Below are 25,607 nucleotides of genomic sequence, written 5' to 3'. Positions count from 1 at the left end.
ACCTCTGTGATGACACATCCCTCATGACACTTCCCGTGGACACATCACCTCCTCATCTCCCAGGCACCTCAAACTCCACATCTATCTCCAAACCTAACCCCATCCCTCAACAGTGACTCCTCCAGCCCCAGCGCCAAGTCAGAACCCCCCTGCAACCCCGCTCTCAAGCATCCTTTGCTCCTCATCTAAGAAACAATTTATAGGCGTTCCCGTTGCGGCTCAGTGTGTTATGAACCCAACTAGTATCCTTGAGGATGTGGGTTCGATCCCTGGCCCCACTCAGCAGGTTAAGGATCTGGCGTTGCCATGAGCTGTGGTTCACTTGGATCCCACGTTGCTGTGGCTTTGGCATAGTCTGGCAGGTGCAGCTCCAATTCAACCCCTAGCCTGGGAATTCTCATATGCTGCAGGTGCGGCCCTACGAAGACAAAAAGACAAAAAGACAAAAAAAAAAAAAAAAAAAAGAGAGAGAGAGAGAGAGAGAAAGAAAAAGAAACAACCCATAGTGTCCAGAAGTGTGCCATTTAATATTCGCTTTTCTTTTTTGGTTTTTAGGGCTGCACCCGCGGCATATGGAGGTTCCCAGGCTAAGGGTCGAATCGGAGCCATAGCCCCTGGCCTACACCACAGCCACAGCAATGCCAGATCCAAGTCATGTCTGCGACCTACGCCACAGCTCACGGCAATGCCGGATCCTTAACCCACTGAGCGAGGCCAGGGATCAAACCCGCAACCTCATGGTTCCTAGTCAGATTCATTAACCCCTGAGCCACGACGGGAGCTCCCACTTAATATTCTTTTTTTTTTTTTGTCTTTTGTCTTTTTGTCTTTTGTTGTTGTTGTTGTTGTTGTTGCTATTTCTTGGGCCGCTCCCGCGGCATATGGAGGGTCCCAGGCTAGGGGTTGAATCAGAGCTGTAGCCACCGGCCTACGCCAGAGGCACAGCAACGCAGGATCCGAGCCGCGTCTGCAACCTACACCACAGCTCACGGCAACGCTGGATCGTTAACCCACTGAGCAAGGGCAGGGACCGAACCTGCAACCTCATGGTTCCTAGTCGGATTCGTTAACCACTGCGCCACGACAGGAACTCCATTTAATATTCTTGATGCTTTTCCTTCTGCCTCAGTCTCGTTCTGTTCTCCTGCGCACCCATCATCTGGTGAATTCCTGTTCATCCTTCAAATCCGTTTGAGCATCACATCTTTTTGGACTCACCCCCTGTCCACCCCATCCCAGGCTTAATTGGCGGCCCTTTGGACCCCCCTACCCCAAGTTCTATTCACTCATCTCCGTGTGTCTGAGCTCTTCTGGGGGGTGGGGTTTGCACAGCGCCTGGTTGCTTGGTGATTAGTACCTGTGTGCTGAGCCAGGGAGTGAAGGTGGCCTTGAGGTCGGTCGTAAGGATGAGGAGGGTTTTGCTGACTGGAGAGAAGTGGAGAGAGGATGCTTAGGTCTTCTGTGTGCCGGCACTGAGCTGGGGAAGCGCCTAGGGTGTTTGCCCTGAGCGCTCCAGGCGGAGGTGACAGCTAGAGCAAAGGCTTTGAGGTGGCACTGTGCTCCTTCAGCCTCTTGGTCCCAGGATCTGCAGAGTCTGGTGGGTCCAGGGCCCCGAGGTGCAGGCTGTGGAGGTGGGCTTGACCTTCGGGGCAGCGGGAAGCCGTAGGCAGTGGCAGGACAGGGAGGCGCCGCTGGCCGGGAGCCTGGGCTGGCGTGGTCTCTTGTCAGAGCCGTGCTCTGCACACACCAGACCATGTAGCGCTCCAGGGACCACGGTGTGACAGCACCACTGCTGTTCCCATTTCCCAGACGGGAAACCGAGGCCGAGAAAGGGGAACTGCCGTGCACCAAAGGACGCATCTTGTCCACGGTGGAGCCAGGATTCGAACCCCTGTCTGCGAGACGCCTAAGCCCGGGGCTCCAAGTGATTCTCACGCGCCAGCAGACCCAGCCTTTGCTCAGTGGCCTAAGGCAAACCGAGAAAAATAAGGACAACGTGGTGGCTTTCTCAGAGCTAAATTTATTCCATTTAAAGGACTGTCTTTTAGTGTGAGATTATGTCCTTTCTTTTATGAAATGATGGGGCTGGGAATTTTTAAAAAATGTCCTTACTTGGCGAAATCAAAAGTTGACAACCCTATGTGGTCCCTAAATTATTTTTGAAAATTTTACCCGTGCGTGAAATCTCTGCGTCCGGGCGTCATCCTGCCTCCTCCCTCCTGAGCTCCGGGCCAGAAGTAGGAGGAGTTTGGGTGGGGATGGAAGGATTAGAGGGTGGGGAGCCCTCCGTCTCCTGGGGGGCTCTGTGACGACCTTACGAAGGGGCCAGGCTCAGAGTTACGACAGTTTTCAGATCACAATGCGTTGCCTTGTCTGGCCCAGAAAGGATGTGGCACCAGATGTGTTCCACGCACCGTTTCCTTTAATCCTTCTGAGAGGAGCTCCCTGGCCGACTAGCAGTTGAGGATGCAGCTTTGTCACTGCTGTGGCACCGGTTCCATCTGTGGCCCGGGAAATTCAACGTGTCACAGATGTGGCCAAAAAAGAGTCCTTCTGGAGTTCCCTTCGTGGCTCAGCGGTTAACAAACCTGACTAGGATCCATGAGAATGCGGGTTCGATCCCTGGCCTCCGTCAGCGGGCGTTGCTGTGAGCTGTGGTGTAGGTTGCAGACGTGGCTCAGATCCCGCGTTGCTGTGGCTCTGGTGTAGGCTGGTAGCTGTGGCTCCGATTAGACCCCTAGCCTGGGAACCTCCACATGCCACGGGTGCAGCCCTAAAAAAAAAAGTCCTTCTAAGAGCCCTCGGAAGTAGGCACTGCTGTTACCCGATGGTTTTAGACGAGGACGCTGAAGCGTAAATGGTTAGCATGTGCCTTGTCACACAGCCGCTAAACTGCAGGTGTCTGGGAGGACGGCACCGAGGGCTGAGTGTGCAGGGACTCTGCGCCGGGAGATGGTGGGAGCAGGTTTGCTGGGCCGCGTGGACAGGCTGCGGCGGGGAGGGGGGGCACTTATAGTGTATGGGGGGGTTGCGTGGCAGGGGGAAGCTAGAGACACCTGCCTGGAGCTCCTTGGTGGCTCGGGAGGTTAAGGATTCAGCATCGTCACTGCTGTGGCTTAAGTTGCTGCTGTGGAACAGGTTCGATCCCTGGTCTGGAACTTCCGCGTGCTGAGGGCGCAGCCAAAAAAAAGAAAAAGAAAAAAAGAGAGAGAGAGACATCTTCCTGCTGGGTTGCTTCAGGCAGCACCCCCCTTCTCTGAGTCTCAGGGTCCCCCGCTGCTGCTCTCAAAAATAATAAAGATAATAACAGCTGATGGGCCAGATGCTCTCTGTGTAGACCTGCCACTTCTGGGCTCATTTTTTCTCTCATCGACTGGAGGTGTGGGTACCACTGTTATGCCCATTTTTCTGATGAGGAGGCTGAGGCACAGGGAGGTTGAGTACCTTGCCTGGGTGTAGGTGGTGGGGCTGGGATTCGAACCCCAGAAGTCCAGCCCCAGAGGCTTCTCCTCATTGCCGCCCCATTATGCCCAGCTGGGGCCGTGGGCCTGCCTGCGAGGGAGGCCGATGAGAGGACCAGTTGGGCCTTAAAGCTCAGGTCCTGCCGCCGCCCCCCCCCGTTCTCCCCTGGGGTCTCATGCCACCCTCTTGCTCTCTCATTTGGGGGGGGTCCTGACTGGCAGGCCCTCGCAGCCAGGCCGCGTCCCAGGGGCTGGGGGAAGAGCCGTGAATCATACCCTCTCCCCTCCCCGGGGAGATGCCCCCAGAGACTGGCAGTGGTTGGCATCTTGGAGTCCTGTGGGGGCCCCACACAGAGCCCAGCTCCAAACTGGCCGTGGGCGGATGGGAGGGCTTCCTGGAGGAAGAGGTTTCAGTCGAGACCAGAGGTGTGCGTGGGGGTAGAAGTCAACTAGGCGAAGAGGAGGAGGAGGAGGGAACAGCATTCCAGGCAGAGGGACCAGCATGCGCCACGCCCAGAGGGGGGGCTGAACGTGACATTGGCAAAGAACCGAGAGAGGGCAGGAGAGTGGGAGCCTAGAGGTGGCAGGAGGTGTGCAGAGAAGAGGCTGGGGCGTGAGCAAGGCCGGGCTGAGAACCCCGGGCTGAGGAGCAGTGACTTCCCTGAGGAGGCGAGTTATGGAGGGAGCTCGTGCCAGCCTGGCAGACTGTGTTAGAAACCCTCTCCGGGGCCTCCCTTCGTGGTTCAGCGGTTAACGAAGCCGACTGGGATCCACGAGGATGGGGGTTCGCTCCCCGGCCTCACTCAGTGGGTTAAGGATCTGGCGTGGCCGTGAGCTGTGGTGTAGTTTGCAGATACAGCTCGGATCCCCAGTTGCTGTAGCTGGGGTGTGAGCCCGGCACTTGCATATGCTGTGGGTGTGGCCCTAAAAAGCAAAAGAAAAGCAAAGCAAAGCAAAAAGAAACACCTCCCTGGGCCTGGCAAGGAGACTGGGGGGGCGTCTCCAGCAGCGAGCCCTGGGGGTGCCTTCTGCTTGGCCTCTCCTGCCCTCTGCCTTCCCCTCACGACCCAGCCCCCTGGGAGGCTCCTCTGGAGCTGCCCACTGTCCCTGCCAGGGTCTGGCCAGACCTGGGCCGGAGCCCTAGGATTTTTGCCTGTATGGAAAGTTGAGCTGCTTATGCAAAGCCTGGCCAGGGGACGGTGTGTGTGGCTGAAGTGAGGAGGCCTTGGGAGCAGAGCAGGTGGGTGCAGGCTCCGAGGCTACCTGCAAAGGGGGTCTGGGGCCTCGGGGGGGTCCCCAGAACAGTGACCTTAGGCAAGCCGCACGAGAGCACCCTGGCTGATGGTGGGGTGCCCTGGAGAAAGGGGCAGAGCCAGAAGGCCCAGCCTGCCAAGCTTCTTCCCTCCCTTTCTGCCAACTCAGTAGGGTGTGGAAATCACCCATCCCGCCCCGCCCCCAGCTGCCGCCCCCGGCCCCTCACTCTACTGAGGGGGAAACTGAGGCCCAGAACAGAGCGTGGATTAAACTTAGGTTGGGGGTGGAGCCCAGGCTCAACCCGAGAGTGTCAGGTGTCCCCAGCAGCAATGATGTACAGGGGAGGCCTCTTTGCAGGGCTGGCCCGGCGCGGGTCCCCTCTGTGTGGTCTTGGGCAGGTCTCTTCACATCCCTGAGCCTCAGCCTCTAGGTTCAAACACTTCCTCCCACTGGGAAGAACACTGCCTCTCCCACCTGATGCTCCAAAAAGCACTCGGAGGCATATTCCTGGCCACTGTGGGGCTTAACTAATGTTTATTCAGTGGATCCCAGAGCATTCTCCTGACTCCGCGGGAGGAAGACATTTATTACACTATTTTACACTGAGGCTTAGAAAGGAGAAATGACTTACCCAAGAGCATTCAACTGAGAAGTGGCTGACATGGGGCTGGAGCCCAGGTGTCTGGGCACCTGTCAAGGTCCCCTGATGGGCACAGCTCCTATTTTGAGCCTCTGCTCTCAGTGAAAAGCAGCTGGTGGCCCAAGCCAGACCCATCAGTCGGTTGGGCAGAGAGAGAGAGAGAGAGAGTGTGTGTGTGTGTGTGTGTGCGTGTTGCGTGGGTCGTGGCAGGGCGGCGGGGAGTAGGCTGGCTTGGCCTGCAGGCTGGAACTCAGCTCACACCAACCCTGTGCTTCCGTGCTTGGGCCAGGCTGCAGCTGCTGCCCGAGGGGGAAGGGGACCTTGCCTCTTGGCTTCCTGCGTTGAGGTTTTTTTCCCCCTTGGCCTGGCTGGCTGGGAAGAGGAGCTGGCCTTGGCAGCACTGGGCACCTGCCAGCCCCTCCCCCGATGGGGTCTGGCCATCTAATACCCTGCACATGACAGGCATGGGGTGGGCACTGGGCTGGGGAGAGGGATTTGCACTTTCCTAAGCCGGGGGCTGCAGCCCTCCTCTGACTTGGCCAGGGCTGTGGGAGAGGTTTGTCCCTGCCCCCGTCGTGCCCAGCAGTCCCAGCTCAAATCCCTGGCACACACCCAGGTAGTCTGCTTGGGCCTTTCCTGGCCCTGCTCATGCCCCCCAACCCCCCCGCCTCACCATTTGAGCAGAGTTGGGACTTATGGAGGCAAATGCTGGGGCGTTTGTGGCTGCAGATGCAGTGCCTGCAGCATTTGGGGCTGAAGGATGGGGGGCAGTGTCCGGGAGGTTTAGGGCCTGTGCTGGGGCAGAGTTAGGGGAGGACCTGTTAGAGGTGCGGAGCTGGAGTGTTTGGGGCTAATCCCGGGCCACCCCTTCCTGGAGAAATTTGGCTACAAGTCAGGGAGGCAAATGTGTGGGCTGTGCCCCCCCTCGCTGGGCAGTAAACACACCCGTCGCCCAGGAGACGGGCCCAAACATCTCGGCCCCCCACGGTTATTTATACCAGGACTCCCTCTCCTTCTCGGGCCTGGTCTGGCCTCTCCATCCACTTCTGAGCTGGGCGTCCTGCGAGGAGGGTCCAGCCCCTGTCAAGGCCAGAGGCCCCAGCAGTAGCTCCGCGTCCCTTCCAGGGACTGGACACTCGCCGTCTCCCAGTGGCATCTCCGTGGGAGGCAGTGGGTCTTACTGATCAGAAAAGTGCCCATGGAGGCTGGGGCCTGGACGAGAGGTCCGAGCCCTGGGATGAAGGCCTGGATTTGCTTTGAACTGCTCCTGACTGTGGTCCCTGGCACCCCGAAACCTCGGCTGCCCTGGTGTCCGTAGGAGGGAAGGGTCTAGATTGGTGCCTTGCGAACTCTTTTAAGTGGAAGATCTGGTTCTTGAACTGAAATGTGACACAGCAGGATGGAATATAAAACACCGCAAAGCAGGGCTGTTCCAGGTGAAGTCAAGGGTAGGGGCCCAGGATTCTGCCCACTCAGCCTGTAGGTGCCCGGACACCATCAACCGGGGATCCGTGCATGGCCCTCTCTATTCCAGAACGCATTCCAGGGGTGTGCCCTTTCCAGGGCTGGCACAGGCCTCACTGGCTTTCCTGGCTGGCCAGCCCAAGGGCCACCGTTGAGAGAGCTCCTGGGCCCAAGGTCAGCTGTTTGTAGCCAAAGTAGCTGCAAGCAGACTGGGGCAGCCCCAGGAGTGCACTCAAGGCCCCTCCTGGTGAGGGAGGAGCCCAGCGTGGGAAGAGAGGAGGGCCCGCTGTGGGATGGGGACGGGAGGGCAGGGAGCAGGGGCTGGCTGCCCCCACCCTGCCGGATTCCAGCAGAGAACTCCAGGAAGTCCAAGCTGTTAAATTCAAACCTAGCCTTTCCAGAGCATTGCGAAGGTGTGTCAGGAAGGACGGAACCTATTTAACAGCTTGTTAGCTTGACCAGAACTTCGAAATGTGTAGATTTATAGTGTGCGGGTCTCCATCTGCACTCTTTCCCAGCCCCGCCGGTGTTTGGGGTGGGCTTGCATCGGGCCTCCCTCCCCTCACCCACCTCTGCAGCAACCCCAATTGTCCTTACCCAGAACTCTTGGGATTCAGAGGAGCCTGGGAAAAATCCCTACTCACTGATGCTCAAGGCCCCGGCAACGGGGGTCTTCTGGTTCCCTCCCAAATCCTGTCTGAGCATCTCCTGGGCCAGGCTGGGGCATGTGCGGGAGTCAGAACTGGCCTTGCCCTTGATGGATGGATCCCGATGCGCTGTGGGGTGGGGGTGGACAGAGGTAAGAATCTTCTCAGCACAGATGCGTCCTGGGGTGTTCAGAGGGGGCCAGGAATCCCAACCAGGAGTTGGGGGAGCACCTCTCACAGCAGATTGGGGTTCTCTTTTCTTTCTTTTTTTGACGGCCACACCTGCGGCATTTGGGGGGCTTATGCCGCAGCCACAGCAACACAGAATCCAAGCCGCACCAGTGATCTACACCAGATCCTTCCCCCGCTGAGCGAGGCCAGGATCAAACCCGCCTCCTCATGGACACTACGTCAGGTTCTTAACCCGCTGAGTCGCAATGGGAACTCCAGATTAGGGATTCTTGAGGCGGAAGGGGGACCGTGCCGAGGACAGGGGAAGCAGGAAAGTCAGCAGGGTGGAGATGGACGCGGTCTGGAGGGCGGAGTGTGGCTGCTGCTTGGAGTGTGCACAGCCTCAAGCTCTGGGCTGAGGAGCCCTGGCTTCAGACTGTGAACCATGAGCAACCGGCCCCTGAAGGGTCGTAAATGGGGGAGGGCTGCTCCGACTGCAAGGTGAGTGGACTGGGGGTGAGGGCGGGGAAGGAGCTGGAGTCACGGCGGTCCGTGAAGAGGTGCTGGAAGGAGGAGGAATGGGGAGAGTATCTGACGGACAGGAGTGGGGGATTAGGAAGAAAGAGCTGAGCTCCACTTTGCCTTCTGGAACCTTGTCTTTCTTTTGGCTGCCCCCAGGCGTATGGCGCTCCCAGCCCGGGGGTCAGATCCGAGCCACAGCTTGTGCTAAGCCGGATCCTTTACCCACTGTGCTGGGCCGGGTCGAACCCAGGATCCTGTTGCGCCGCAGGGGGAGCTCCCGGAACCTCTTCTCTTCCGTCCTCCTTGCTCCGTCTCAGTTCCCGCCTCCTTCCCCCATCGCCCCGCCCCCGTCCTGGATCTCCCTACTGGGGAGGGGAGCGCCTCTTCCCCACACCCCTCCCCACATAGGTGGTGAGTGGGAGGCCACAGCTGCCTAGCAGGGACCTGCTCCCTCATTCCTTCACTCAGCTCATATTAATTGATATCCTGCTCTTACTCCAAGCCCTGTTTTCAGTGTGGGAGAGACGGTGGTGAGTAAGACTGATAAGTCGCTGCATTCATGCAGCTTACACGAGGGAGGCCAGGGGCCTAGAAACGGTATCTTTTCCTGGTGTGCACCCTCTGGCTCCTGGCCCACGTCCCTGGTTGTCCGGGAGCAGGGACTCTCTCCATCCCTTTCAGCTGCCCTGGTATCAGCACACATCTTTAGAACAATGAGAAGGGGGTGTCCACTGCCCAGGGTCCCAGCCACGGGGACCACTCATCTCCATACGATGAGCCCTGGCCTGGGGGTAGGACCTGGGCTAGAGCCCTAGTCCGTGTCACTTACATGTGACATTGAGCCCTTTACAAGAACCTTCCTGGCCTGTTTCTTTAGCTGTCCAGCGGGGCTTTGGGGAGGCCCTGAGGAAGTGAGGGGAGGGAAAGAGCAGTCGAGGCCAGTGTTCTCCATTGGTGAACAGCCCCTTTGGCTGTGGGTGGAGGGGGAGGGGTGCCAAGTCTCCATATTATCATCACTTCCAACCCAAGATAATAATAGCCTCCGTCTATTGGGGTCGCTGTGACCAGCCTCATGCATCTTCGCTTTTAATTTACTACTCACAGCCAGCTCTGTATGGTCGGGGTATCTTTCCTTCCCATTTGCCAGATGAGGAAACTGAGTCTCAGATGAAATGACTTCTTTGTGCGCACACGCGAACCGACCTGACTCTGGGCGCTCTTAAGGACGGTGATATGAGGGTGCTGCCTGGCACCTGCCTCTTCTGGGCACAAAGCCTCGAGAGTAGTAACCCAGTCTTAATGCCTCCTCCACAACCCCCTCGGGGACTGGCACCACCTCGTGTCTGGGCACTGGGTCCTACAACCCTGCCCAGGAAAGCACCGGGGGCTGGATAAGGCGAGGGTCCGATTTAGGGGCCTTGGCATCTCCGGGTCCTGGGATGCTCAGCCCCCGCAGCGGGCGTCGACGGGTGGGCAATCCCGGGGCAGTCGGGGTGTCTCGCCCCCCTCTCCGCCCCGTCCTCGGGGACGCGGCGGCACCTTCACACTTTCCGCTTGGCCCGCTGCTCGCCTTTCAGGCCGCCGCGTTTTCAATTGTTAATTTGGAAACGGAAAAAGAAACCGGCGGGGCGGGGGAGGCCGCAGGGAGGTAACTGGAGCCGCAGCACCGCCCGCGCCCCTCCCGCGCGGTGCCGGGTGCCGGCGACGCTCCGCCCTCCCAGGGCCCGCCCACCGCCTCGCCCCGCCCCTCGAGTACGCCCCGCCCCGCGCCGCCGAGTCAGGGCCGCAGCCCCGGGGTCCTCGGGGACCTCCGAGCGCGCAGCGGCGGCCCTGCAGCCGTAGGGGAAGGGGCCCCCGGGCGGGGCGGGGGGGAGGCGCGGGGGCTTCGCCCGGGGAGGAGTCCCCCAGAGCCCCTCCCCGGGAGCCCCTCCCGCTGCCGAGGAGCCCCGCCTGGTGTCCTCCTCCTCTGTGTCCCGAGGTGAACCTAAGCCTTAAGGCCACCCCTCAGCGCGGAGTTCTCCGGGCTGGGCCCCTGCCTCCAGCCCGCTGCTCCAGGGATCGTTGGCCCCATTAGACAGACGGAGCAACTGAGTCCCAGAGAGGGGCAGTTCACTTGCTCAAGGCCGTGCAGCCAAGGCTGAGTTCTTGAACCTGGCGGGGGTCAGGGTCAGAGCTGAATTCAGGCCCCGTATCTCTGATACGCTTTAGGCATCTGTCTTCCTCAGAAGAAGAGGAGCAGGATCTGAGCTGCGTCTGTGACCTGCACCGCAGCTCACGGCACCGGCACCGCCGGATCCTTACCCCACTGAGCGAGGTCAGGGATGGAACCCTCGTCCTCGTGGTTACTAGTTAGCTTCATTTCTGTTGAGCCACAACAGGAACTCCCTTGGAGGCCCCTACTCAACTCTGTCCTCTTGCTAAGGAGTAAACTGAAACAATTTCCCAGCCCCTCAGCTGAGTGGGGGCAGAGACAGGATAGCCTCCTGACCCAGGTTCCTGGCTCTGTCCACACCCCGTGTCTCCGCTTCTGCGGCCTTCGGCCCTGGCACCTTGCTTTCTCAGAGCTGCCGAGCACCCTTTGCCTGCTGGGGGACTCCGAGTCAGTTGGGACATCCCCCTTCGAAGCTGAGGAAGCTGAGGGATGGATGTCTGCAGATGTGCTTCCAGCCTGAGATCCTCTTAACGAAGCCTCCACCTTGGCCGTGGAACAGGCCCAAGGTCACTCAGCAAGCCTTCTCCAGGTGTCAGAGCCCGCGGGAGCTGGTCTTGCCGGATTCAGTCTGGTTTGTCCTGGATTTGGGCTTCCCACCATGAGCAAGCCTCTCAGGGCAGCTGTAACCACCTGCCCCAGGTGTGGCCTGCAAGTTGCGTGCTGCTTTGCTTGTTAGCAGAGGCATCCCTCGTTCCTCCCCCACTGTTCCCCCTAAGCCTCCCGCTGGGGGCGATCTCAGTGGCTGAGTCTGCAGGCGCAGGCTGTGCTCCCCAGAGGGCCCGGCCCTCCCAAAGCTCCTGTTCCACCCCGTCAGCTCCTGGTGCCCTCTCTGCCCCCGAGTGCTGAGAAGCAAGTGGCAAAGGAGGAAGCTCTCTCCCCTCTTTGGACTTTCCTCCCTCCCCTCCCCCGCTCTGCCCAGGTTCTGCTGATTCAGAGGACAGAAGGCTTCTTAGAGGTGACTCTACCCCTGCCAGGCTCAAGTAGCTGGAGCCTGGGTAATCCTTGAATCCCGTGCCACCCTGACACCTACAGCAGGAAGGGCCTGATACCAGGAGGAGGGAATTTTTGAGGTGGGGGTGAGGGGCCGGTGCCTGGGTCCTTCTACAGGAAGAAGAGAAATTCAAAAGGGATCAGGGAGTCTGGGTGCCAGCCCAGCTCTGCTGCTGGTCTCCTGTGTCACCACAGGTGGATCGTGCCCTGCGGGGTGAGTTGCCCATCTATAAAGAGAGGATTGATGGACCCTAAGGGGCCATCCGGGGCCCAGATATAGTCCGTCTCTGCTCCCCTCTTGCCACCTCTACTTCCCCTGTGGCAAACTGCCATCATCTCTTGCTTGGATGATACCATTCACTTCTCAATTCACGGCAGGGGCAGACGCCCCTGTCCCCTCCCCTCCCATCTCCTCAGAGCACGTAGTCTGCTCTCTCCTCAACAGCCTGTGTGATCTTCTGCAAACACAGGTCAGATCAGGTGACTTTCTGCTCAAAACGCCCCGTCTCACTTGGACTCCCCGAATCCTCACCAGAGCCAGTAGCTGCTCTGCTTCCCAGCTCCACGGCCTGTCTGCCCTCCCTGCCTGCTACTTTCCCCCTTGCCCACACTGCTCTGGGAGCACCTTTTCTGGATGGTTCTGGAACACACCAGGCACCCTCCGGCTCAAGTCTTTTGCACGTGTGTTTCCCCTCTGCTCAGAACTCTCTTCTCAGGAGCTCTCACTGTGGCTCAGTGGGTTAAGAATCCAACTGCTACCCATGATCCCTGGCCTCGCTCCGTGGGTTAAGGATCCGGCGTTGCCGTGAGCTGTGGTGTAGGTCGCAGACTCGGCTCGGATCTGGTGTTGCTGTGGCTGTGGTGTAGGCTGGTGGCTGCAGCTCCAATTGGACCCCTAGCCTGGGGGGAACATCCATTTGCCAGGGGTGTGGCCCTAAAAAGAAAAAAGTAACTCCCTCTCCCTCTCCCTCTCGCTCTCTCTTGCTCTTTTTTTTTTTTTTTTTTTTTTTTTTTTTTGTCTTTTTAGAGCTATACCTGTGGCACATGAAGGTTCCCAAGCTAGGGGTCCAATGGGAGCTGCAGCCACTGGCCTATACCACAGCCACAGCCACGCCAGATCCAGGCCATGTCTGCGACCTACACCACAGCTCACGGCAACACCAGATCCTTAACCCACGGAGTGAGGCCAGGGAGCGAACCCGCAACCTCATGGTTCCTAGTCAGGTTCGTTAACCACTGAGCCATGATGGGAACTCCGTAACGCTCTTCTCAGACACCCGTGGGTCTCACGACCTCCTTTCCTCATTTCCTTCAGATCTCTGCCCAAGCGTCACCTTATCAATGCTGCCCCCCCCAGCCTCTATAGCACAGCCCCCAACTCCCACGCCCACGGTCTTTGTCCCCTTCCCCCATGTCATTTTTCCTCCGTCATCATGACATTTTGAACCCTGTCTTGTTTATCGTCCATCTCCCCCCATGAAAGCGTGAGCTCCCTGAAGGCAAGACCCTGCATGGTCTTTGTGCCTGGCCCATGGCGAGCGCTCGGTAAAGTCACGAGCGCGTGGCTGAGGGAGTCAGTGCTCTGCGGCTCCCGGGCAGTGCTGCCCTCCCCAGGCCCCTCCTGAGCCGTCTGTCGTGGGGAGGGTTGAGCGGCCAGCAGGTGTGGCACAGCGGGGAGGGGGTGGCACCAGTCAGTGGTGCAGTGCTGGGCTCGTCGCCTGTCTCAGGAGACCTTGGGCACAGGGTATTCACGGTGAAAAGCACCGGACGTCAGCCAACTCTTGGTCTGTGGAAGGAGGCAGGCGCTCAGACAGCTCTTTCCACGTGTTCAGGCAGATGCCGTGATGGAGGTGAGCCTGGAGTTGGGGATGGGGGATTAAGGGTGCATAGGGTGGGCGGTCCCCCAACCCAGCCAGACTGGAGGAGAGAGAGACGTAGTATAAGCAACAGTGAGGGTGGGAAAGTTCTGTGGGCTGCTGCGGGGGACAGCTGTGACAGTGGAGCATCAGTGAGGCACTGAGTGATGGAGAGTTGGTGGTGGGATGGGTAAGGGCCTTCCTTATAATCATGTCTCGGCGCTTGGGGCTGAGCCTGCAAATGGGTGGATTTCACAGTTTTTCAAAAAGCAGCAAAGCTCATTGTTCACCTGAAATCTCATGCCAAGCTCAGCACATAAAACTGAGGCCCCAGGTCCACAAGAGCGGCCCCGGTGGAATTGGGGGAAAGTTTCTATTGGCCAGCTTGTCTAAGTTTCCAAAATCCAGGCTGCCTGACTTCCACCTCTTAGTTTGCTTTCACTGTGCTGGCCTCCTGCCTGGGAGCCCCTGCTCCCTGTTTATTTGAGGAGTCAGCGCTGCCTGGCCAGCCCTGAACAGGTGGCCAGCCCCTGCTCCCTCCTATTCCCACCCTTGACACGCTGCTCGGCCCACTTTCCTGGTGCACGAGGTGGACTGGCTTCCCTTGGCCAGAGGGAAGCCTAGAGAACAAGTCGGAGGGTTTGGAGCTGGTCCTGGGGGGAGAGGACGAGGCCGTGACTCATTCAACCCTTTGTCCAGACGACACTGCCTTCCACACCACCACAGGACCGAGACCTTTCACACCGGCTCCAGAAAGATCGGCAGGTGGAGATGGAGGACACGTACTGCAAGGAGCGGGAAGACTCTGTAGCGGCCTCTTGCCAGGCAGCGCATCTGGGCTTCACAGAGTCAAGAGGGGAGATGAGATTCTGGAGTGGCATCTTATTTCCACTTCTCTCTGCACCTGTGCCCACTTGCCTCGATGGTGAGAGAAACAATCTCCTGGGCGCAGCCCAGCCACTGGGGCGGGGTGCTTACTTGGGTCAGTGCCCATCTCCTGGTGGCCAAGAGGGGGCACAGAGCCGTGTGGCACCACCTGGAGTTGGCCCTTCCAAGGCTGCGCTGGTGGTGTTCAGGCCAGCCCCAGGGCAGCTCCGCATCCTGTGCAATGCCAAGGGCCGGGCTGAGAGGGTGGGAGGTGCTGAATCTAGCCTGTGCTCCGGGGTGCATCAGCCCAGAGCAAGGGATGCTTGCTTCTAATGGGGTCATTTGGAAGGGTCAACTTTTTATCATTTTTCAGGCTAAAGGGAATGCCTTTTCTAATTGGTCTTCTTAAAGAGGCTGCATTTTTTTAATAGTTTGTATTATGTCCTGGCGGCTGCTGTCCCTCCAGGGATCGCCTCAAAGAATCTGGAGCTGAGCCGAAGGCCAGTCGTTTCCTTTCTGCCTCCCCACTGGCTGGCCATGAGGCTGAAGGGACTTTAGCTCTCACGGAGCTGTCCCCCACCTTCATGTTGCAGACAGGGAAACTGAGGCTCCACGGAGACCTCCCCCTTGCCCCGAGCCCCAGCGAAGGCCTCCAGCCCAGAGAAACTGCGGGCCGAGGAGCAGCCCCTGGTGTGGGGCCCTGGGTCACGTGCTTTTGCTCCCTTTGCCATATTTAGAATCGCTGGATCAGGGGAAAGTTTTCGTCCCAGCCCCTGAGGATTCTTGGAAAGAGCCTCGCTCTGAGGCCTGGCTGACGGCCCCTCCCCTCTATCCCCCTGCAGGAGAAAGATCCAGCCTGAGCCTGCTCTCCTCAGAGAGGCCGGGGCCCTCCAGGCCGCACGGCACCCCTCCCCCATTAGGAAGTGCCTCTCAGGTCTGGCTGGAGTCCCTCTTCAGTGTCAGCTCTGGTCTGAGGCTCAAGATGCCCTTTTCTGCTGGAGGGTGGTGGGGGCCATGGCCTTTGCCCTCCTGGAACCTTGGATGAATGGGGACAGACTGGCTTCAGGGTCTCCTAGCTGAGAGAAGATAGGACCTTGCCTTTAGGGTCCTGGCCTGGGGGGTGAGGAAAGGCTGGCACCCGTCCAAGGCCAGATGCCGAAACGAGAGTGCCAGCTGGTGGCCGGGAGGCAGCCGACCCTGGCAGGGCTCTGGGCGGAGGGACACTGGAGAGAGGAGAGAGGAAGGAAGGGGGCCCAGGAGGAAGGAAGGGGCAGGGCCTGCAGGTGCATTTCCTTCGGTTTGGTGGGGAAGGGGTCCCCTCATCCCACACATCCTTCCTCCCCCGGGATCATCAGGACCCTCAAACCAACCGACCGACCAAAAATACCACGGGCAGAGCACCTGCGCTGTTCTGCGTCCTTTCTCCCATCCTCGCCTTTGCGGGTCGGGGTCCGGGTCGGGGTCCTGCGACCCCCTCCAGGCCTGGTCCGTTTCCTCTCCCGACCTCCACCTCTTCAGACCCCCACCCACCCTCTCCCCACCTCTGAGCCTCCCCTTCCCAGAGACCATTGAAGTCGGAGGCTGGCGGGATGCTCTCTGGGCTCGCCACCGCTGTTCCCGCGCCTCCTCTCCCGCCTGGTCTCTCCCGCTGCCCACCCGTCACCGTGGAAACTGCTGGGGTCCTTTGGGGCCGCATGCGCCCTCCCCCTGCACTGGGACCCCGCGGCCAGCTGCCCTGGGAGTTCTTTCTGTCGGGCATTGCAGCTCTCACGTCGTGGACCTCCCCGCTCTCCTGGCTCCTTCCGCTCTGGCTCTCTCATCGTAGCAACAAGGACAGAAAGCACAATGGGTTGTCCCTGATGCTCTGCATCCATCTCCAGGCACCCATCTCAGCCTCTACTCTTTGCAGTTAAACTTCTTAACGGAGTTGTACCTCCCTCCCTGTCTCTACTCCCTCAGCGCCCTGCTCCCTTTCTCACCCCGTCTGGACCTGCTCTGCTCCTCCCCTCCGGCTGAGGCTGCCCTTGTGCCAAAGTACCCAGTGACCAACTTGTCACCAACACCAGTGGGCATTTTTCAGGCCTTATCTTGCTTGACCTCTCGGCAGCTTTTGACACCGTCGTCCCCGCCCTCCTTCTTGAGATACTTTCTTCTCTTGGCTGGTGCCTCTCTCTTCCGATGTCCCTCCCATCTCCTGGCCGTTTGTTCCCAGTCTGGGTGGAGGATGTCCCCTCCTTCTGCGCCTCTGAGGTTTTCCGCTGGGTCCTCCTCTAAATGCGACGTGCCTTCTGGACTCTCTCAGCTGTGCCTGTGGCCTCCGTCACCGCCTCTCCCTGGATGTCCCCCAAAGCTGCAGTTCCAGCTCAGGTCTCCGGCTCCACACGCAGAGCGTTTGCCCGGTGGCCCCCGGCCCTCTCCCTCTCCACATGCCCGAAGGAGCACGTCACCGTCCATCCGCTCCTCCCCGGGCTCTCCCGTCTCAGCTCACGCGCGGCACCAACATCCGTCCAGGGCCCAGACCAGAACCACAAGCGTCCTTCTCCCCACCATCCCCATTTTCAGCTCCCCACCAAGTCCTACTTCCCAACACTTTCTCCAGTCTCTCCACTTCTCTTTCGTGCGGCCACCGTCATCTCTCATCTGAGTTCCTGCGGGGCTGTCTCCTTGCTGTTCCTGATCAGCCTCACCTCCTCTGATCCACGCTTCCCGCCGCCCACCCCACTGCCTTTAGGTGCCTGAGGGTGCCTGGATCTGGCCCTCACTGCTTTCTCCTCGGCCCCTTCGTCTTAGACCCACATCGGCCAGGACCACTGGCCACCCCAGGTTGCCTGCATTGCTATTGTTTGCGCACTTCCTGCTTCCTCTGCTTGGGGTACCCTCCCACCCTGTCTGCATCACCTTCGCCCATCCCTCTACTTGGCTCTGCTAAAGCCGTCTTGGGGGGAACCCCACGTAGGGCCTCTGCATAGACCCTGGCCAAAAGGAAGCCTTGGCCAGAGGAGCAGTTATAGGGTCACATAGCCAATCGGGGTGAAGCCGATGTTGGCATGAGACCCACCTCCCCAATAGGGCTTTCCTCACCTCACCCTGCCCTATGGCTGTTTCCTTGGCAGTAACTTTTCTTCATCTTTTTTTTTTTTTTTTTTTTTTTTTTTAGGGCCGCACCTGCAGTGACATACAGAAGTTCCCAGGCTAGGGGTTGAATTGGAGCTACAGCTTCTGGCCTACACCACTGCCACAGCAATGTGGGATCCGAGCTGAGTCCGCGAACTACACCACAGCTCATGGCAACGCTGGATCCTTAACCCACTGAGCAAGGCCAGGGATTGAACCCACATCCTCATGGATACTAGTCAGATTCATTACCGCTGAGCCACAGTGGGAACTCCCCCGGCAGTAACTTGAGGAAGGCTGCGGGGACAGGGGTGTTGAGGCTGGGGAAAAAGGGAGTGATTCCTGTTGTTTAAAAAAGTTTGGAGGGAGTTCCTGTTATGGCGCAGCAGAAGCAAATCCGACTAGTATCCACGAGGATGCAGGTTTGATCCCTGTCCTCACTCAGTGGGTTGAGGATCTGGCATTGCCGTCAGCTGTGGTGTAGGTTGTAGATGTGGCTTGGATCTGGCATCGCTGTGACAGGTAGTGTGGACCGGCAGTTACAGCTTCGATTTGACTCCTAGCCTGGGAACTTCCATGTGCCGGGGGTGCAGGCCTAAAAAGCCAAAAAGTGAAAATAAAAATAAACAAAAAGCCTTGGAGTTCCTTTGTGGTGCAGCAGGTTAAGGATCTAGCGTTGTCACTACAGCTGATCGGGTCACTGCTCTGGTGCAGGTTGGATCCCTGGCCCAGGAACTAACTTTCCACATGCTTGGGTCATGGCCAAAAAAAAAAAAAATGCTTTGAGGTGACTAATAATGGAGTCAGCCACAACCGCTTCATTCCCTAAGCCAGTGATTCTCAAAGCGTGGTCCCCGGAGGAACGACATTAGACTCACCATGAACTTTGTAGAAATGCATATTCCCAGCCTCCACTTCATTCTGAATCAGATACTCAGGAGTGGGGCCCAGAAATCAGGATTTTGATAAGCCTGCCAGATAATTCTGATGCCCACTGAAGTTTGACATGGATGGATCCAAGCCATCCACAGGTCCCCCCAGTCTCCCTGCCGCCCCCCGGAATAAGCACGACAGTCACAGGATGGGGTGGGGGAGGAAGCCTTGCAACCAACCTCACAGGATGCTCCAATCAGAGAGCCAGCCAGGCGGCACCCACCTGTCCCAGCTCCGTCGGCTGTACGAGGCAAGGGAGAACGTGGGCCCCAAGTTGCCACCAGACGTGACGGGCAAAGGCGCTCCTGAAAGTGGCTGCCGGTCTGGTGTCTCTGTTGGGTGATTGTAGACAGCCCAGGCTGGCCAGTTCCTGTGAACAACCTCCGCCTGTGTAGATGAAACCTCAGAGGAGGCCAGGGACGATCCCAAGACTGTCCTTATTTGCTGTCTGAATGAGGTCACACGCCGGTTCTGGCAGACCCCGGCTCAGGGCTCCTCCTCCCTGTCTCTTCCATCCTACGCGCCAGACCTGACCCCCTGTGACACCGAGAGTGGGTGTCTGTGTGAGGACCCCTCAGGAAGGCCAAGGCAGCTTGGACTCCAGCTCCGCGTGGATTCAGTGAGTGATCTTGAGCAAGCCCGTCCCTCCCTGGGTCCCCTTTCCTCATCCGGAAGATGCGGCGATCATTCAGCTGCCCGGGACGCGAGATGCTCTCTATCAGACTAAGGATGTTTGTTCACCTGTCCTGAGCGTCTAACCCCCAGCCAGGGAAGGAGGGCTGCGGGAGGTGGAGTTCAGGGGTTTTCTGAACTGTGTCTACCAAATGGAGCTGGTCAGGGTCAGAGACCTGCCTTCTTTCCCTCCCTTTCCTTCGCTTCCCTGGAGGACGGCTGGGAAGCCCGGCGGGTCAAGGCTTATGCCCGCGGGTCAGGGATGGGTGTGCTTGGAGCTTTGGGAGCCTCCTAAGTGGGTACAACGTGGCAACTTTGGCAACATATGATGTTTTGATGTTTGTTTGAGGTGAATTTCTGCTGTTTGCTGACTCAGTCCGTTTAAAAAAAAAATCGTTTGTTATACCCCTGAAACCAGCACAACTTTGTAAGTCCACTATCCTCCAGGCAAATTTATAAAAATACATAAATAAATAATAAATGAAGCAGCGTCAGGGGGGAGAGACAGGGAATGGGAGAGAGCTGGTTAGAGAAGGCCTCTCCCAGGAGGTGAGGTTTGAACAGGGACCGGGTGGAGCACTAAGCAGTCCGAGGAGACAGCAAAGCAAGTGCAAAGCCCAGAGGTGGAAAACCTTTTTTTTTTTTTTTTCATTTCCCCAATACGTTATTTTTTTTCCTACTGTTCAGCAGGGTGACCCAGTTATACACACATGTATACATTCTTTTTTCTCACATGATCAGGCTTCAGCATAAGTGACTAGAGATAGTTCCCAGTGCTACACAGCAGGATCTCACTGCTCGTCCATTCCAAAGGCAAGAGTCTGCATCTATTAACCCCAAACTTCCAGTCCATCCCACTCCCTCCCCCTCCCCCTTGGCAACCACAAGTCTATTCTCCACGTCCATGAGTTTCTTTTCTGTGGAAAGGTTCATTTGTGTCATATGTTAGATTCATATGGATATCATATGGTATTTGTCTTTCTCTTTCTGACTTCACTCAGGATGAGAGTCTCTAGTTCCATCCATGTTGCTGCAAATGGCATTATGCCATTCTTTTTTATGGCTGAGTAGTATTCCATTGTGCATATATACCACATCTTCCTAATCCAATCGTCTGTCAGTGGACATTTGGCTTGTTTCCATGTCTTGGCTATCTTGAATAGAGCTGCAATGGACATGCGGGTGCATTTGTCTTTTTTAAGTAAAGGTTTGTCCAGATATGTGCCCAAGAATGTGATTGCTGGATCATATGGTAGTTCTACGTATAGCTTTCTAAGGTGCTTCCATACCGTTCTCCGTAGTGGCTGTACCAGCTTCCATTCCCACCAACGGTACAGGAGGGTTCCCTTTTCTCCACACCGTCTCCAGCACTTGTTATCTGTGGGCTCATTAATGATGGCCTTTCTGAGTGGTGTGAGGTGGTATCTCACGGTAGTTTTGAATTGCATTTTTCTCTAATAGTCAGTGATGTTGAGCATTGTTTCATGTGCTTGTTGGCCATCTGTACATCTTCTTTGGAGAAATGTCTATTCAGGTCTTTTGCCCATTTTTCCATGGGTTGTTGGCTTTTTTGCTGTTGAGTTGTGTAAGTCATTTGTGTATTTTAGAGATTAAGCCCTTGTCAGGTGCATCATTTGACACTATTTTCTCCCATTCTGTAAGTTGTCTTTTTGTTTTCTTTTTGGTTTCCTTTGCTGTGCAAAAGCTTGTCCGTTTGATTAGGTCCCATTGGTTTATTTTTGCTTTTATTTCTGTTGCTTTGGGTGGAAAACCTTTTGGTGCATTTCCAGGAATGAGAGGGAGGTAGAATGGCTGGAGCGCAGGGCTGGAGGCGGGTGCAGATCCAGTTTAAGGGCTCGGTGGGGCTGGATCTTGCAGGGCCTTGCTGGACACACTGAGGAATCTGACTGCGCTCTCTACGGGTGATGGGCAGTCAGCAGAGAGCTGTGAGGAGAGTCCCAGTTTCGGCTCTGCTTTGCAGGCAGATTGCACGGATGGCTTTGAAGAGGTCGGGTTCCAGCTGGGCCAGAGTGAAGACTGGGGGACCTTGTGAGGGTGAGGTGATGCTGGTTAGTCTGTCCAGGGCTACGTTCCGAAGTTAGAGCCAAAAGAAATTGCTAAAGGAGGAGTTCCCATCGTGGCTCAGCAGGTCATGAACCTTATTAGTATCCATGAGGACGTGGGTTCGATCCCTGGCTGTGCCCTGTGGGTTAAGGATCCAGCATTGCCGTGAGCCGTGGTGTAGGTCGCAGACGCAGCTCGGATCCTGCATGGTTGTGGCTGTGGCTGTGGTGTAGGCTGGCAGCTGCAGCTCCAATTCGACCCCTAGCCTGGGAATTTCCATATGTCTCCGGTGTGGCCATAAAAAGAGAAAAAAGAAATTGCTAAAAGATGGGATGTGGGGGGGGAGGGACAGGAAGAGTCAAGTGTAAGCCCCCGGTGCTCAGTCTGAGACGCTGGGTGGAAGGTGGTACCACCCCTGGGACGGGGAGCTTGGAGAAGAGCAAGATCTGAGGGTAAAGAGAGGGTTTGCTTTTGGACATGTTCAGTTTGAGAGGCCCCTGGACATCGGAGAGGAGACCCTGAGCAGACGTCGGGCAGGTGAGCTGACTCAGGAGAGAGGCTGCCACACCCTCACACCTGCCAAATGGCCAAGGCTCTTGTGGTAAAGGGGTGGGGACAGGATTTAAAGGGGATTTTTCCCCTGTTTGTATTTTTAAGGAAATGCACTTAAAAATTGATAATAGGTTTTTATCACCCAGGCAGCCCATGTGTCAGCTTTGTGTGTGTGTGTTTCTGTCTTTTCTAGGGCCGCATCCCTGACATGTGGAGGTTCCCAGGTGAGGGGTCTAATCAGAGCTGCAGCCGCCGGCCTACACCACAGCCACAGCCACACCAGATCCGAAATGCGTCTGCGACCTACACGATAGCTCACGGCAATGCCGGATCATTAACCCCTGAGCGAGTCCAGGGAGCGAACCCGCAACCTCATGGTTCCTAGTCGGATTTGTTTCTGCTGCGCCACGACGGGAACTCCAAAAGCAAATCACTCTTGATTTTGGCACCCAGGATCAGCCCTGCTAACTCTTGGGATGTGTGTGTATATATAAAATCTCTATTGTAAAGTTGGGATCACTTTGGTTTAAGGGTCAATAATCTGCCTTCTTCGCTTAACCTCTTGTGAACCTACGTATTATGGATGTGTAATTATTGACATGGAAGGAAGTACTGAGAAGAAAAATTCTTGAAACACTTAGCAGGAGGCCCTAAACTGACCCACGTACCTGAGGTTATGAGGTCAGCTGAGCGATGGGACGAAGGACTTCGGCCCAGGACTAGGGTGAAGGGAATTCCCGGTCGTGGTGCAGTGGTGAACGAATCCGACTAGGAACCATGAGGTTGCGGGTTCGATCCCTGCCCTCGCTCAGTGGATTAACGATCCGGCGTTGCCGTGGGGTGAAGGCCCATCACGGTTTGGCTGCAGCCCTTTCCAGAGGAGGGGGCTGGGTGGGACGCCCTCAGGAGGACCCCTCTGTCGGTGGGCGTCTCCATCCGCGGTAGATGTGGCCGCTGCAGCCGCGTTTCTTGCGGTTAATTATTGAACACGAGGAGCTGCTGCTCACCCCCCGCCCTCCCCGGGCTTTCTGTCTGCGCTGACTCAGCTCTTGCCTGGAACTGGCCAGGGAGACCTCCCCACCACGCACGCATCCAGAAGCCTTCCCCCCCTCCCCCTGGGGCATGTGCTGGGCTGGCCGCCTCCGCCTGGGGCATGTGCGTCCAGGGCACTGTAAGGGGGCCTGGGTGGAGCCGCCCCTTTCCCACGTCTTCCCATTCCCCTCCTCCATCAGCCCCATTTTACAGATGATGAAACTGGCTCAGAGAAGACAGGCGACTTGCCCAGTGTGACACATACAGCAGGACTGGAATTTGAACCCGGGTCTCTCTGACTCCGAGCCCATGGCCCTGCCATGTAGACAGTGACTTGGGAGGCAAGGCGGGGAGGGGCAGTTCGGAGGCGAGAGTGGGGGGCGGTGCATGAGCGCGGGCCTAGGGGAGCATGCGCGGAGGGGCTCCGCAGGCCCCCACGGCGAGGTGCTGGAGGCAGAATGCAGTCCGGGTGGGGACCCTCTGGGAACAGGGGGCGGAGGCTGCGGGTCAGTTCGCAAGGGATGCGTCTCCCCCGAAGCCCGTTCCCTCGGGAGTCTCTTCCAGAAGCGCTGCGTGTCCAGCACACCCGCATCAAAAGGAGGAGCGCGTCCCGGAGGCCAGCCCCCCCCCCCCCGCCCCGTTCCTTTCGCTGCATCTGCAGCCGGTGCCCCACATCCCGGCCTCTCTCACGTATTTACATACTCCCTGAGGCCAACAGCTTCTCTCCACATGCCCTTTCCCCTCTCCCCATCCACCGGGAAGTCGGGAAGCCTGGCTCTAGCACCTTGGTCCTGGACGTCCTGGGCGACCTTGGGTGAATCCCTTTCCCTCTCTGGGCCTGAGTTTCCTCACGTGTGCAATGGGGGTTGAGGGAGGTGTTGGATGGGTTGGAGTCTAAAGTTCCTTCCGGAGTTCCGTTGTGGCTCAGTGGAAATGAACCTGACTAGTGTCGGTGAAGATGAGGTCTGGTCCCTGGCCTTGCTCAGTGGGTTAAGGATCCCGCGTTGCTGCAGCTGTGGCTGTGGTGTCAACCGGCAGCTGCAGCTGCAGCTCCGATTAATCTCCAGGTGTGGCCCTAAAAAGCAAATAAATAAATAAAAGAGAGAAAGAAAAAAGTTCCTTCCATTTCGAGAGGTCTGGGGCTGGGCCACTTGGTAGTTTACCACTGCCCTCCAGGGAGTTCCAGGCCTGGACGGCAGGGCTCCCCGCTGCCTGACTCCTCTCTCCAGAACCTCTCCCCCTCTGCATCCTCCCCTCCCTGTCTTTCCTTCCGTAGCTGTCTCAGTGATTAATTCCATAAGAACCCACGAAGGCAGAGGCCATTGTCCTCATTCTGCAGATGAAGCCACGCTTCTGTCACCTTGGACTTCATTGGGAAGGGAGGGTGCTCCTGGGTCTGTTCCTCAGCCAGCCCAGACGGACTGCCACTCACAGCTCAGTGACCACCTCTGTGAGCTGCAGCTGCATCGAGGGCAATTGGGAGGACTCTAAGGTGTCTGTGAGCTCAGCAGCCTGGAGCTTGGGGGCGTCTCTCTTTGGTGTGCAGCACAGAGCCACACCTCCAAATATCTCTGACTCTTATTCTACCTTCCAGATTATCCTTCTGCAGTAATGCTGCCCTCCTCCTCCTCTGACCCTGCAGCCCCCTGCCAGAGGCTCCTCAGCTGTCCTGTCCATCCAGCACTCTAACCCTCTCCTTCATGCTGCTCTTGCAGATTTTTGCTCGTCTTCAGCTGCCTGGTGCTGTCCGTGCTGTCTACTATCCAGGAGCACCAGGAACTTGCCAACGAGTGTCTCCTCATCTTGGTGAGTGCTGGAGTCTGGGTCGGAGGGAGGCTGTGTGGAAAAGCACCTCTGGGCTGAGGAGGGAGAAGTGGAGAGAGGCTTCGTATACCCTGGCTCAGAGAACGGCTTGCTGTGCTGTGTTCCCGGAGCTGGTGGCTGCCCCTTTCTTGGCTGCATCCCCTGCTGTGTAGCAGGTGATAGGAGAGCCCCTGCCTCTATGCCAGGGCTTATGCTGGGCCCAGAGGAGAGGAGAGGAGACCCCCTCCTCTTCAGGACCAAGGCTGCTAAAGCCATCCCCGGTGTGGCAGGGTCCCTCCGCTAAGCAGGAGCACCTCAGAGGGGCACAGTGACAGACAACCAACCCTTATGTCACCTGGTCAAGGTTACCAGGCTGCGATGGCTGGGAGGGCAGTGAGGAGCAGAAAAACCCAGACAGCTCATGGGGACACAAGGGAGGACAGACTTGGTCTTTCCGTCTCTTTGGAAGATGGCCTAGAAGAAGTCACTTGCCTTCTGGAATCTTTCTCAGGTCCGTCCAGGTGTAAGAACCTCAGGGAGAGGTGGCCTGAGAAAATCCTAGTACCCCTAATCTAGGGGCTCTGGGCTGGGTGGGTGCTGTGTGACCTGGGCTGGGTCCTGAAGAGTGGGGACCGGGCCCCTGATCCCACAGGAATTCGTGATGATCGTGGTGTTTGGCCTGGAGTACATCGTCCGTGTCTGGTCTGCTGGATGCTGCTGCCGCTACCGAGGATGGCAGGGCCGCTTCCGTTTTGCCAGAAAACCCTTCTGTGTCATCGGTAATGGGCCTGCCCCCGCGCCTGACCCTTGACCCCAAGCTCCAGGGTCGACACCCTGACCCCAGGACCCTGGCTGCTGACACAGACTTCACGGACCTTCCTAATCGCGCCCTCGGCCCCGGGAATCCCCGACCTCGGGTCCAGGCCCGGGGGAGGTTGCCTCCCCGGCGCGGGCCCTGACTTCGCCCCTCGCCCCGCCCCTGCAGACTTCATCGTGTTCGTGGCCTCGGTGGCCGTCATCGCCGCGGGTACGCAGGGCAACATCTTTGCCACGTCTGCGCTGCGCAGCATGCGCTTCCTGCAGATCCTGCGCATGGTGCGCATGGACCGCCGCGGCGGCACCTGGAAGCTGCTGGGTTCGGTGGTCTACGCGCACAGCAAGGTGAGGCCGCGCGGGGACCGGGGGCGGGGCGGGGCGGGGCGAGGGGCGGGAGAGGGGCGGGACCGGGCCTGGGCCGGCAGCCGGGAGGGCGGGGCGAGGCCAGGGACAGACGCAGGGAGGGCGGGGCGAGGGGCGGGGCGGGGCCCGAGGGCCAAGGCTTCAGAGTCTCGTCGGGAAGTTTCTGGGTTCGGG

The 25,607-nt window shown here is 58.0% G+C and overlaps 1 protein-coding gene across 5 annotated transcripts in view; it reads left to right on the top strand.

Annotated features, from left to right (window-relative positions):
• The window catches only part of KCNQ4 (potassium voltage-gated channel subfamily Q member 4), a 55,400-nt gene that overhangs the window by 8,271 nt on the left and 21,522 nt on the right, over positions 1-25,607 (top strand). For 4 of the 5 annotated variants that reach the window (XM_021096972.1, XM_021096971.1, XM_003128110.6 and 1 more), the window contains exons 2-4: positions 24,167-24,257; positions 24,907-25,033; positions 25,240-25,415. In XM_021096972.1, the coding sequence (XP_020952631.1) occupies positions 24,167-24,257; positions 24,907-25,033; positions 25,240-25,415 (394 nt within the window). Of the gene's footprint in view, positions 1-14,024; positions 14,143-24,166; positions 24,258-24,906; positions 25,034-25,239; positions 25,416-25,607 lie in introns of those variants that run through there. The other variant, XM_021096973.1, reaches the window with a different exon arrangement.

The sequence above is a fragment of the Sus scrofa genome, chromosome 6 (assembly GCF_000003025.6).
Source record: "Sus scrofa isolate TJ Tabasco breed Duroc chromosome 6, Sscrofa11.1, whole genome shotgun sequence".
Lineage (NCBI taxonomy): Eukaryota > Metazoa > Chordata > Mammalia > Artiodactyla > Suidae > Sus > Sus scrofa.
This window is presented reverse-complemented; position numbering and strand designations above follow the sequence as displayed.